The sequence below is a fragment of the Panthera pardus genome, unplaced genomic scaffold, assembly GCF_024362965.1.
Source record: "Panthera pardus isolate Hobbes unplaced genomic scaffold, ASM2436296v1 HiC_scaffold_27, whole genome shotgun sequence".
NCBI lineage: Eukaryota > Metazoa > Chordata > Mammalia > Carnivora > Felidae > Panthera > Panthera pardus.
This window is the reverse complement of record NW_026526843.1, coordinates 63128842-63143989: the sequence shown is the minus strand read 5'-3', so window position 1 is coordinate 63143989 and position 15148 is coordinate 63128842. Positions and strand designations below refer to the sequence as shown.

Genomic DNA, 15148 nt, shown 5'->3' with positions numbered 1-15148 from the left:
ACAGAATACAAAGCAGGCTCCAGACTCTGAGCTGTCAGCACAGAGCCCAACGCAGGGCTCAAACTCACATACTGTGAGATCATGACCTAAGCTGAAGTTGGATGCTTAACCGACTGAGCCACCCAGGCGCCCCAATAAAAATTTTTGAAAAATTATTTCAAATTCTTTCAGGAAAAATTACACTTTTTTTCTTTTCATCCTAATCAAAACAGTCTATAGTATATCCTAAAATGGGATGGGATAAGTACAACATTCTGCTTACAACATAACATCTTTTAGATTAAGATGCATTTGCCAAGTTGGGGTGCCTGGGTGGCTCAGTCGGTTGAGCGTCCAACTTCGGCTCAGGTCATGATCTCACGGTTCGTGAGTTTGAGCTCCGCGTTGGGCTCTCTGCTGACAGCTCGGAGCCTGGAGCCTGCTTCCAATTCTGTGTCTCCCTCTCTCTCTGCTCCTCCCCTGCTCACACCCTGTCTCTCTCTCAAAAATAAATAAAGATTAAGATGTATTTGCCAAGTATCTCTAGATAGTCCATGGACTTAATGAGGTCAAAGGAGTGGTCTCCATACTGAATTCAAGAAGGTGATAGAAGATGTTTTATAATTTCACTCTTTCATCAAGATGATTCTGTTAAATGCTACTTTTGAAGGGGCTACTGAACTATTACCACCTCAGTGATATGGGGAGGAGACCAATTAAGACCTCCCGTAAGACTTGAAGTGGATAATGGCAAAGTAACTTTCCACAAAGTAGGGAAACTTACATTGACATCAGTTCTGTCAGCAATCCACCGGGCAATCTGTTCAGCTGAAAAACCACGCACCTGCAACTCATATGTATCACCTCGTTTGGGTTTCCCTTTTGCAGGAAAGTTGATGAAAGTTGGAGCTGAATTCATGTTTAGCTGAATAAAAAGAAGTCCATGAAAATATAAGTTATCAAGAAAATAATCTTAACAGCAAATATTTTCTTGAAATTTAGGCATCTTAAGGAAAGTGGTAAGTGGTGGAGTCAGGATTCAAATCCAAGGCTGCCTGTGACCTTAATTAATTAGTACACTTTACTCACCAAATATTAATTCCTAGCTAAGTAGTCTATACTTTCTACTTTAGAATGGAAAATCTCATATATCACAAACATTTTCATCTGTTCAGAAATTATGCAAAAATAATACATTTGTGAGAACTAAAATTGCCTTATGTAGCTGGACTAAGCTCCAAATAGAGTACATTCTCAATCTGGAGAAAACAAGACAGTGCTCTAAAACTGCAATGAAATACATACATACATACATACATACATACATAACACTGCAGTGAAAACCATCAAAATGGTAGTCATATGCAAAAACAGTTAATTCTAAAAGGTTCATAAATGTTTACTGATAAGCATCACATTTTTCTATTCTCTATAATGAGACGATGGTATGCTTAAAGAAGACAACATTGGAATTGCTAAGGTAAAGAAACCATGACTGACTCATCCACATTATATCTTTCCTGATGTGATATAACTGTATTTGTGGAAAATACAAAGTCTGAGTAAGTCCAGGGAAAAGATGCTGACCAACTGATGCAAACATTCAGGTCCCTCAACAGGCAATCCAATAATGGAGACTAGCTTGTATAAGACAACTATAATTTAAAGACATCAGCCAATAAAATAATTCAACTCCCTTGCTTTGATTCTATACTCACAATAGAACCCCCTAATAGTAATTTTTTAGACTTTCCCATAAGGAAGAAAAGTATAGTGATTAGTCGATATGATTATTTGGTCTCCTTGGCAATATAATATGGCAAATTAATGAATTAATAGATTAGTACCTTATTTACCAACATCCATGTGAGTGTGCACAGTCTCCAGAACTAGGTAAATTCTGCCTACATTGTTAAAATTCAATTTCTGGGGGCACCTGGGTGGCTCAGTCGGTTAAGCGTCCGACTTCAGCTCAGGTCATGATCTCACAGTTCGTGAGTTCAAGCCCCGCATCGGGCTCTGTGCTAACAGCTCAGAGTCTGGAGCCTGCTTCAGATTCTGTGTCTCCCTCTCTCTCTGCCCCTCCCATGCTCATGCACTGTCTCTCTCTGTCTCAAAAATAAACATTAAAAAAAAATTAAAATGCAATTTCTGAATTTGAAAAGCTAAGAACCTTGGGGCGCCTGGGCGGCTCAGTTGGTTAAGTGTCCGACTTCAGCTCATGTCATGAACTTACAGTCGGTGAGCTTGAGCCCCACATCAGGCTCTGTGCTGACAGCTCGGAGCCTGGAGCCTGCTTCAGATTCTGTGTCTCCCTCTCTCTCTGCCCCTCCCCTACTCATGCTCTGTCTCTGTCTCTCTCAAAAATAAACAAACTTAAAAAAAATTGAAAAGCTAAGAACTAGACCCTGGACAGTTTTCACTCCATCAAACTGTTGCCCAAATTTTAGGCCAAAGTCTTTTTCTTTTTAATTTTTATGTATGTATGTATGTATGTAATCTCTACACCCAACATAGAGCTCAAACTCATGACCCTGAGATCAAGAGTTGCATACTCTTCCAACTGAGCCAGCCAGTCACCCCTAGGCCAAAATATTCAATAGTTAACTATATCACTTTTGGATTCATAAAAAAATGTCTAAAAATACAGGTAATATATGAATCTATTTCCTTTATAAAATTAAAAAAAAGTTTACAAGCTTATAAGGACCAACAATTCTAGCAGCCACTATTATTAGTTCTAAACCTTCTTGAATTTATTCATATATGTGTGTGTATACCACAGAAAACAAAAATATTGCTTTGTGTCCACTTTAACACAAATGGTATCATATTACCTATAATATTCTGCAATTTGCTTTTATATGCAGCCATGTTTGAGGGATCTATCCATGATAGTACATATATACCAACCTCTTTCTTTTTTTTTTTTTTCATTCTTTTAACCAAGTTTTATTAAGCACCTATTTTGTACCAGGTAACAAAATTAAGAAATGCACTTAAAATGGCAAGGGAGCAAACTTCAGCACAAGCCCGTATTTACTGGTGGATCAATGAGACCCAAACCCTTTCTGGCAAGAACCTGGCAAAAAAGCCCAGCCGTGACCTGGGCGTGGAGCCGTCGTCACCCAGTATACGCTTTGACTTGCAGGGTCCTCAAGTCAGGTGGCACGTTAAGGAGACTGAGATGCAGCTACCTCTCTTTCAGGGGCAAACAGAGAGACGCGACCTGCCTTTTGCCACGCAGCCAGCACCCAGCCACCCAGCCACCCAGCCAGTGCAAGGCTTGAACAGGGCTGGGAATTAAGTTTACAGCCATACCTGCATGTGCCTCTGTCCCATGCAAACTCAAACTCTCTCCAGAATCAAGATGAGCGCCTTCCAGGTAGCCCTTGTCCGGTGCCGCCCCAGGGGAGCAGTGCTGGCCTTTCTTTTTTTTTAAGTTTATTTATTTTGAGAGAGAGAAATTAAGAGCATGAGCGGAGGGGGGGCGCAGAGATAGAGGGAGAGAGAGAGAGAATCCAAGCAGGCTCTGCACTGCCAGCACGAAGTCTGATGTGGGACTTGAACTCACAAACCGTGAGACCATGACCCAAACTGAAACCAGGTGCCCCTCAACCTCACTCTTATAGATTATTAAGTAACTATGCTATTGTTAAACTTTTAGTTTTTTTTCCAATTATACATAATGTTGCAATGAACAGCCATATACTTACCTCCCTGTATACTTGTGAGAGGTTTTCTATAGAAATGGACTTGTTAGGTCACAGGGTAGAAAAGTTTTAAATTAAAATGCATAGAGTCCATTTGCTTTCCAAAGTGGCTGTACCAATTTATACTATTACCCACCAATGTAGGAAGGTATCTATCTATTTCTGCAAAGTCTTGTCAAAACCTCATATAATAGGTAAACATTATACATCACCATTATTGTAACTTGTATTTCCATAATTAGTAGTATAACATCTTTATGCCAAATCACCCCTTTTAAAATATCTTGTAGACCAAAGACACAATCGATAGAGTGAAAAGGCAATCTACAGAATGGGAGAAAATATCTGCAAATCATATTATCTGATAAAAGGTTAATACCTACAATATACAAAGAACTACAAGTCAACAACAAAAAACCCAAACAGATTAAAAACTGGGCAGAGAAAAAAAAACTGGGCACAAGATTTGAACAGATGTTTGTCCAAAAAAGAGAAACAACTGGGCAACAAACACATGAAAAGATGCTCTATATCACTAATCATTAGGGAAATATAAATCAAAACTATAATGAAACTATACCCATTAGAATGGCTACTACCAAACCAAACCAAACCAAACAACTAGAAAATAAGTGTTGATGGGGATGTAAAGAAACTGGAACCTGTGTGTACTGTTGGTGGGAATACAAAATGGTGCAGTCACTATGGAAAACAGTATGGAGGTTCCTTAAAAACCTAAAAATAGGGGCGCCTGGGTGGCTCAGTCGGTTAAGCGTCCGACTTCAGCTCAGGTCATGACCTCACAGTCTGTGAGTTCGAGCCCCGCGCCGGGCTCCGCGCTGACAGCTCGGAGCCTGGAGCCTGCTTCCGATTCTGTGTCTCTCTCTCTGCCCCTCCCCTGCTCACACTCTGTCTCTCTCTCTCAAAAATAAACATTAAAAAAACATTAAAAAAAAACCCTAAAAATAGAACTACCATTAGAGAAATTTCAATTCTAGGTGCATATATCTAAAAGAATTGAAATCAGAGTCTCAAAGAGATGTTTGTACACTTACGTTCACAGCAGCATTATTCACAATAGCCAAAAGATGGAAGCAACTCAAGTGTCCATCACCAGATTAATGCATAAATATGCTATATACATACAATGGAATATCAGTCAGCCTCAAAAAAGAAAAAAAATTCTGACACATGCTACAACATGTATAAACTTTGAGGACATAATGCTGAGTGAAATACAGCTTATTACAAAAAGACAAATACTGTATGATTACATTTATGTGAGGTACATAGAGAGTAGCCAAATTCAAAGCGACTGAAAATAGAAAGAACGGTAGTTGCCAGGGGCTGGGCAAGAGGGAATAGGGAATTATTTAATATGTAAAGAATTTCAGTTTTACAAAATGAAGACTTCTGGAGATCAGTTGCACAACAATGTGTTATTTAACACTATTGAACAGTACATTTAAGATTGGTAAAGATAGTACATTATATGTTATATATATTTTCCCACTTATAGTGGCAAGTGACACTACTATTTAGAGAAAGATTTGAATTTCTTCCACAGATGGACATACTTCTATCCTTATACCACCAACTCTAAATATAGCCCTAAAATGAGCATTGAAAAAAATAATAAAAAAATAAAATGAGCATCAATATGAAAGCTATCTGATGTAAAAGAAAATTAGTTTTGTATTTTTACAAATCACTAACAAAAAGTCTTTGTGTATATTGTTAAAATAAATGGAATTACAATTTTTAATTTCTAAAACAATCCCAGCTTGAATAGTAGACAATTAGAAAGCAATTTCTTAAACTCTAGAGATTGTTTCGTTTGCTCTAATAAAGACTAAATGCACTAATCTTTTAGGTTATAGCATTTTATAAATGTACTAATTTTGAGTTATTGATCTGTGACTAGAATGACACATGACATACTTTAAAATGGGAACATTAAGCTATTTACTACTTACTGAACATCTATTATGTGATTAATACAATAGCTACAGGATGTTGGATCTGCTCTTAAGTAAGTAACTATATTCTAAGGGGGACTGTCAAACAACTCTAGGACTAATTCTACTATAATGTAGAATGTGGATACACGTAGAATAGAAATATAAGGAAAATAGTATGGTGACACAAGAAAAGGGGTGACTTACATTTCATCTGGAGGATTTGAAAAGGCTGCAAGGGAGTATCTGAAATGAGGCTTTAAGGGTAAATAGAATTTTAAGAGAGGAGAAAAAGGGAGCAAGGATATTTCATGTTGTAGGAAGCAAACAACGATGCTGAAACAAGACAGGGTATGACATAATATAAATATGAGAAAGGTAGTTATGTGTTTAGAGTAAAGAGGGCATGAATGGAAGACTAAGGAATTTTGGCTTTAGTCTATATGCCACTATTTCCAAAAGTATGTTCCATAGAATCTAACCAAAATCCTCCATTAAATAGTCCAATAATTTGGGAAATTCTACATATCACAGCCCACTGTTGGAATTGAAAGAGTAACATATCAGCATGTTAAAGTCTATAAGAAGTCCTGTGTTGGGAGACAATTCTCATAGGTTTCTTGTGTTTCTGTACACGTTGCATGCAGAGGACCTGACTGCCTTTGTTGTGGATGATTTGCCCAAGCATATTTGTATAGCCTTAAAAGACAGAGATAGACCCCCTCCAAAGCAAAGAGCATGCATGCTTTCTACCCTTATAGAAGATCTGGGTTTCCCAAAGCTTGGAGATATTCTCCCATAATGCAAACCACTGGCCTTCTCTGCATTGTCCCATGGGAAGTGGGGCTTGGGGAAACAGTACAAGAAAGTGCTTTGGAGATAATTTAGAGACCGTTGTTGCTGTGAATAATAAAGTCCTGGGGTGCCTGTGTGGTTCAGTTGGTTAAGCATCTGACTTCGGCTCAGGTCATGATCTCACGGCTAGTGAGTTCGAACCGCATGTTGGGGTCTGTGCTGACAGCTCAGAGCCTGGAGCCTGCTTTGAATTTTGTGTCTCCCTCTCTCCCTCAGCCCCCTCCCTCACTCATGCTCTGTCTCTCTATCAAAAATAAATAAACATTAAAAAAATTCAAAAATAAATAAATAAAGTTCTTTAACTCTGACCCAGGAGTATCATTTCTTCTGCCAATATCTATGAAACCATGGCAGGCTAACTTATTATAGCACAATTGTAAGTAGAGTAAATCCCTCAGATCCTTCATAGTTCATGATACACTGAAGTCAAAAATAAAATTTAATTTTGTTTACCTTCAAGTTTCCCGAATATAATTTTTCCCAATGATTCTTACTAACACTCTCCTGAAAAACCTCTGGAAACTGTTATAGCAGGTAATAGGGATAGAGTACTATATGGATGGTAAGTGAACCATTTGAAAGGCTACTGTATTAGTTCAAATGAAAGAAGATGCCATTCTGCCCCCTAACAGGGGAGAAAAAAAACTGAAAAACTCTTGTGAAGTTCATAGTCCAGGGGGTATAGTCTCACTAAAAGACTGAGACCTAACCATAGGACCATAAAATGTACCCATTCCTCCTCACCACCACATTACTAAAGGCCACTTTACCACAGCTCATTTTAACCAGTACATCATGTATGGTATGAAGAAAAAATTACAAGGCATACCAAAAGTTAAAATAAAAAAAACACAATTTGAAGACACAGAGCAAGTATCATAACTAGACATGGCAAGGATGGTGGAATTATCAGACAGGGCATTTTTTAAATCTATGATTAATATGCTAATAACTCTAATGGATAAATTAGACAGCATGTAAAAACATTTGGGCAATGTAAGCAGGGAGATAGAAATCCTAAGAAAGAACCAAAAAGAATTGCTAGAGATGAAAAACACTATAACAGAAAGAAAAACGCCTTTGATGAGCTTATTAGTACACCAGACATGGCTGAGGAAAAAAATCTCTAAGCTAGAGGATATATGAACAGAATCCTTGAAAACTGAAAAGCAGAGAATAAAAACTAAAAAGAACAGAACAGAATATCCAAGGACTATAGGTCAACTACTACAAAAGATGTAAATACACACAATGGGAATACCAGAAGAAGAAAGAAAGGAACAGAAGAAATATTTAAAACAGTAATGATTGAGAATTTTCCCAAACTATGGGAATGCAAACTGGTGCAGCCACTCTGGAAGGCAGTATGGAAGTGCCTCAAAAAGTTAAAAACAGAACTACCCTACAACCCAGCAATTGGCACTACTAGGTATGTATCAGAGGGATATAGGTGTGCTGTTTCAAAGGGGCACATGCACCCCAATGTTTATAGCAGCGCTATTGATGATAGCCAAAGTATGGAAAGAGCCCAGATGTCCATCGACAGATGAATGGATAAACATGTGATACATATATACACAATAAAAACAGGGAGGGGGACAAAACATAAGAGACTCTTAAATACAGAAAACAAACTGAGGGTTGCTGGAGTGGCTGTGGGTGGGGGGATGAGCTAAATGGGTAAGGGGCATTAAGGCAGACATCATCAATCAACTGGATATAATTGACATCTATAGACTACTTCATCCAAAAAAGGAAAATATACATTCTTCTCAAGCTCACATGGATCACTCACCAAGACAGACCACATTCTGGGCTATAAAACACACCCTAACAAATTTAAAGAGTATAAATCATACAATGTTTGCCCTTAGACAACAATGTAATTAAACTAGAAATCAATAACAGAAAAAGAACTAGAAAATCCCCAAATATGTGAAAATTAAATGATACATTTCTAATTAACACTTGGTCAAAGAAGAAATCTCAAGAAAAATATAAAAATATTTTGAACTAGGGGTGCCTGGGCAGCTCAGTCGGTTAAGTGTCCAACTCTTGGTTTTGGCTCAGGTCATGATCTCATAGGTTGGGCTCTGCACTAGCAGCATGGAGCATGTGTGGGATTCTCTAACCTCTCTCTGTCGTTTCCCTGCTTGTGCTGTCTCTGTCTGTCTCAAATAAATAAACTTTAAAAAATATTTTGAACTAAATGAAAATGGAAACACAACTTACCAAAATCTGTGGGATAGAGCAAAAACAATGGTTAGAGGAAAATTTATAACATTGAATGTATAATGAGAAAAAATATCTAAAACCAACAATCTAAGTTTCCCCTTTACAAAACCAAAAAAAGAAGAGCAAATTAAATCCAAATTTAGTAGAAGAAAATAGATTAAAAGAATTAGAGCAGAAACCAATGAAATTCAAACTGGTCAATAGAGAAAAATCAATGAAACCAAAAGCTTGTTCTTTGAAGAGATTAAAGAAATAGATAAGTGTCTGGCCAAATTAAGAAAAAACGAGAGGGTGCCTGGGTGGCTCAGTCAGTTAAACATCTGACTTCGGCTCAGGTCATGATCTCACAGTTCGTGAGTTTGAGTCCCGCATCCAGTGAGCTTGTGCCCCACTCTGGGTAAAAAAAAAAAAAAAAATCATGAGCCCCACTTCAGGTGAGCCCTGCTTATCTCTCTCTCTTTCTCCCTCTCTCTGTACTTCGCTCACTGTGCCCTCTCTCTCTCTCAAAAAAAAAAAAAAAAAGAGAGAAGACACATAATACTAATATCAGATATGAAAGAGAGATTATTACTACAGATCCTATGGACATTAAAAGGATAGTAAAAAAAAAAACTATCAACAAATTTGATAACCTATATGCAATGGACCAGTTCTTTGAAAGACATAATTTGCCAAAACTCACACACAAAAAATAAACAAGCTGAATAGGCTCATACCTATTAAGGAAATGGAATAGATAAAAATAACCTTCCAAAATAGAGAGCACCAGGTTCAGATGAGTTCAATGGTGAATTCTACCAAACATATAAAGAAGAAATTATACCAATTTCTACAATCTCTTTCAGAAGATAAAGCATGTCTTTTATCCTCATACCCAAAACAAAGACATTATAAGAAAACCACACATCAATGTCTCTCATGAACATGGATACAAGAACTCTAACCAAAATATGAACAAATCGGGGCACCTGGGTGGCTCACTTGGTTAAGGTCTGACTTCAGCTCAGGTCATGATCTTGCAGTTTGTGAGTTCAAGCCCTGCATCAGGCTCTGTGCTGACAGCGTGGAGACAGAGCCAGCTTCTGATTCTGTGTCTCCCCCTCTCTCTCTGCCCCTCCACCACTCACGCTCTGTCTCTCTCTCTCTCAAAATAAATAAACATAAAAAAATATATGAACAAATTAAATCATTAATGTACACAAAGAATTATACACCACAACCAAGAAAAATTTAAACCAAGTATGCAAGGGTGGTTCAATATTCAAAAATTAATACAGAGAAACAACAAGTATTGGTGAGGATATGGAGAGAAAGGAACCCTCCTGCACTGTTAATGGGAGTGCAAATTGGTACAGCCACTGTGAAAAACAGTATGGAGATTCCTAAAAAAGTTAAAAATAGAACTACCCTATAATCCAATAACTGCACTACTGGGTATTTTACCCAAAAAATACAAAAATACCAATTCAAAGGGACACAAGTGCCCCTATGTCTTCGGCAGCATTATTCACAACAGCCAAGTTATCGAAGCAGTGCAAGGGTCCAACTAATAGACAAATGGATAAAGAAGATGTGGTATATATATATGGTATACACACACACACACACATTGGGATATTATTCACCAATATAAAAGAATGAAATCTTGTCAGTTGCAATGACACAAATGGAGTGAGAGAGCATAATGTAAGTGAAATAAATCATTCAGACAAAGACAAATATCATATGATTTCACTCAAGAAACAAAACAAATGAGCAAAGGAAAAAAAGAGAGACAAACCAAGAAACAGACTCTTAACTATAGAGAACAAACTGATGGTTACCAGAGGGGTGGTGGGTGTGGGGGATGGGTGGAATAGGTGATGGAAACTAAGGAGTAGACTTGTCATAAGCACTGGGTGTTGTATGGAATTGCTGAATCACTATATTACACACCTGAAACTAATATAACAGTGTATGTTAACTATATTGAAATTAAAATAAAAAAACAATTAATGCAATTTATCATAACAATAGGCTAAAAAGAATCACATGATCTTATCAATACATACAGGAAAAGCATTTGACAAAATCCAAACTTATTCATGATAAAATCTCTTAGTAAACTTAGAGGGGAGCTTCCTCAACTTGATAAAAATGCCTACAAAAATCCTACAAATAACATTATACTTTTTTTCCTTCTGATAATGCTACATTTTTTAATTAATTTTTTTAAATCTTTTTTTAATGTTCATTTATTTTTGAGAGAGAGAGAGAGAGAGAGAGAGAGAGAGAGAGAGAGAATCTGAAGTAGGCTCCAGGCTCTGAGCTGTCAGCACAGAGACCGACGCGGGGCTCAAAATCTCAAACTGTGAGATCATGACCGAGCTGAAGTCAGATGCTTAACTGACTGAGCCACCCAGGCGCCCCTATTTTTTTTTTTAATTTACATCCAAATTAGTTAGCATATAGTGCAATAATGATTTCAGGAGTATATTACCCATCTAGCCCATCCCTGCTCCCACAACCCCTCCAGTACCCTCTGTTTGTTCTCCATATTTATGAGTCTCTTACGCTTTGTCCTCCTCCCTGTTTTTATATTAGTTTTGTTTACCTTCCCTTATGTTCATCTGTTTTGTCTCTTAAAGTCCTCATATGAGTGAAGTCAATATATTTGTCTTTCTCTCACTAAGTTTTATTTTGATGAGGTCCCAATAGTTCATTTTTGCTTTTGTTTCCCTTGCCTCCAGATATGTGTTGAGTAAGAAGATACTGTGGCCAAGATCAAAGAGTTTTTTGCCCGCTTTTTCCTTGAAGATTTTGATGGCTTCCCGTCTTACATCAAAGTCTTTCATCCATTTTGAGTTTATCTTTGTGTATGGTGTAAGAAAGTGGTCCAGGTTCATTCTTCTGCATGTCACTGTCTAGTTTTCCCAGCACCACTTGCTGAAGAGACTGTCTTTATTCCATTGGCTATTCTTTCCTGCTTTGTTAAAGGTTAGTTGGCCATATATTTATGGGTCCATTTCAGGGTTCCCTCTTCTGTTCCATTGATCTGAGTGTCTGTTTTTGTGCCATAACATTATACTTAATGATGAGAAACTCAACGCTTTCCTAGTAAGATTAGGTACAAGAATGGCCTTTGTAACCAATCCTTTTCAACATCATCCTAGAAGTTCTAACTAATGCAATAATGCTATAAGATAAAAGAGGAAATAAAAGGCATATAGATTGGGAAGGAAGGAAAATATTGTCTTTGTTTACGGATGACAGGATCATCTATGTAGAAGATCCAAAAGAATCGACCAAAATAACTCCTGTAACTAATAATCGATTACAGAAAGGTTGCAGATTACAAGTTTAATATACAAAAGTCAACTGCTTCCATATATACCAGCAATGAACAAGAGAAATTTGACATAAAAAACAATACAGGGTACCTGGGTGGCTCAGTCAGTTAAGTGTCTGACTTCGGCTCACATAATGATCTCACAGTTCATGGGCTCAAGCCCCACACTGGGCTCTGCGCTGACAGCTCTGAGCCTGGAGCCTGCTTTGGATTCTGTGTCTCCCTCTCTTTACTCCCTTGCTTATGCTCTTTCTCTCTCTCTCTCTCAAAAACAAAATAAACATTAAGGAAATATTAAAGGGGAGCCTAGGTGACTCGTTGGTTTGAGCATCCGAGTTTGGCTCAGGTCAAGATCTCACAATTCACAGGTTTGAGCCCCACATCAGGCTCGCTGCTGTCAGTGCAGAGCCTGCTTTGAATCCTCTGTCCCCCTGTCTCTGACCCACTTGAGCGCTCTCTCTCTCTCTCTCTCAAAAATAAGTGAAATGGGCGCCTGGGTGGCTCAGTTGGTTGAGTGTCTGACTTTGGCTCAGAACATAATCTCACAGTTCATGAGTTCAAGCCCCACATCAGGCTCTGTGCTGACAGCTCAGAGCCAGGAGCCTGCCTTGGATTCTATGTCTCCCTCTCTCTCTGTCCCTCCCTCACTCTCTCTCTCTCTCAAAAATAAAAACATTAAAAAAATTAAAAGATAATAAAACATTAAAAAATTTAAAAATACCATTTATATTAGCATCCCCCAATGAAATATTTAAGTATAAATCTAACAAAATATGTACAAAACCAATATGAGGAAAACTACAAAACTCTGATGAAAGAAATCAAAGAAGAACTAGCAAAATGGAGAGCTATTTCATGTTCATGGATAGGAAGTCTCAATATTGTCAAAATGTCTTCCCAACTTCATCTATGGATTCAATACAGTCTCAGTCAAAATCCCAGCAATGAATTTTGTGGATATTGACAAAGTTATTCTAATGTTTATATGGAGACAAAAAAGACTCAGAATAACCAACACAATGTTGAAGGAGAACACAGTTTGAGGACTGTCACTACTCAGCTTCAAGCTATGGTAATCAAGACTGTTGTATTAGCCAAATAGCACATAGATCAATGGCACAGAACAGAGAGCCCAGAAATAGACCCACATAAAACTGATCTTTGACAAAAGAGAAAGGCAGTTACAAGGAGAAAGGACAGACTTTTCAACAAATGGTGTTAAAACAACTGGATGTCCATGAGCAAAATAAATAAATAATCCATCTAATCTAAACGTGGACTTTATGCTTTTCACAAAAATTAATTCAAAATGGATCAAAGGCCTAAATGTAAAAGGAAAAAATATAAAACTCCTAGAAGGTAACATAGGAGAAAACCTACATGACCATGGATATAGTGATGACTTCTTAGATATAACACCAAAGACATTATCTATGATGGCTATAACTCATAAATTGTACTTCATTAAAATTAAAAACTTCTGCTTGGTGAAAAAGAGTCCAGAAAACAAGATGACACACAGATTGGGAGAAAAAAATTTGCAATACACTCATCTGATAAATGACTGTTCTCTAAGATATACAAAGAACTCTTAAAATTCAACAATAAGAGAACAAATGAGACGATTTAAAAATGGGCCATGGCGCACCCGGATCACTTAGTTCAGCTTCTGACTCAATCTCAGGTCAGGTCTTGATCTCAGGGTCATGAGTTGAAGCCCGACATTGGGCTCCACATGGGTCGTGAAGCCTACTTTAAGAAAAAATGGGCCAAAGTCCTTATCAAAGAAGATGTATGAATGGCAAATAAACATTTGAAAAGATGCTCTACATGATATGTCATCAGGGAAATGCAAATGAAAACAGTAAGATACCACCATACAACTATTAGAATGGCCAAAATGCAGAACACTTGACAACACCAAATACTGATGACTATGTGGGACAATGGAGACTCTCATTTATTGCTGTTAGAAATGAAAAATGATACAGCCATTTTGAAAGACTGGCAGTCTCTTACAAAACTAAGCATGTTCTTACCATATGATCCAGCAATCACACTCCTTGATATTTACCCAAAGGAGCTGAAAACTTAATGTCTGTACAAAAACCTGCACATGGATGTTTACAGGAGTTTTATTCTTAATTGCTAAAACCTGGAGGCAATTAAGATATCTTTCAATACATGAATGAATAAAGAAACTGGTACATCCAGACAATAGAATATTATTCTATGAACACTATGAGCACTATGAGCACTATAAAGAAATGAACTATCAAGCCATGAAAAGACATGGAGAAACTTTAAATACATATTACTAGGTAAAAGAAGTCAATCTGAAAAGTTTACATACTGTATGATTCTAGTTATATCACATTCTGGAAAAGGCAAAATATGGAAATGGTAAAAATATCAGTAGTTACCAAGGGATGGGGGGAGGTATGAATTGGCAGAGTATGGAGGATTATTAGGGCAGTGAAAATACTCTTTATAATACCATACTGATGGATACATATCATTATACATTTGTCTAAGCCAATAGAATGTACAAGATCATGAGTGAATCCTGATGTAAACTATGTACTTTGGGTGTTTATGATGTGTCAATGCAGGTTCATCAACTATAACAAATGTACTACTCTGGTGGGGAATGTTGATGATGAGAGGCTACCCATGTGTGAGGGGAGGGGATATAAGGGAAATCTCCTTATCTGCCCCTCAATTCTTTTGTGAACCTTAAGCTGCTCTTAAAACAGCCTTGGGGTGCCTGGGTGGCTCAGTTGGTTAGGCGTCTGACTTTGGCTCAGGTCATGATCTCATGGCTTGTGAGTTCTAGCCCGGCATCAGGCTCTCTGTGCTAACAGCTCAAAGCCTGGAGCCTGCTTCAAATTCTGTGTTCCTCTCTTATTCTGCCCCTCCCTCACTCATGCTCTGTCTCTCTGTCTGTCTCCCTCTCTCTCAAGAATAAATAAAACATTAAAAAAAACTTTTTTTAAGTCTTAATTTTAAAAAGTACAGGTGTTAGAATGCCTAGGTGGTTCAGTCGGTTAAGTGTCCAACTCTTGGTTTTGGCTCAGGTC

General features: G+C 37.6%; 1 protein-coding gene across 1 annotated transcript in view; it reads right to left on the bottom strand.

Annotated features, from left to right (window-relative positions):
• Positions 1-15148, bottom strand: part of MAGT1 (magnesium transporter 1) — a 57118-nt gene that overhangs the window by 20024 nt on the left and 21946 nt on the right. The window contains exon 4 of the mRNA XM_019436170.2: positions 764-904. Within this exon, the coding sequence (XP_019291715.1) occupies positions 764-904 (141 nt within the window). The remainder of the gene's footprint in view (positions 1-763; positions 905-15148) is intronic.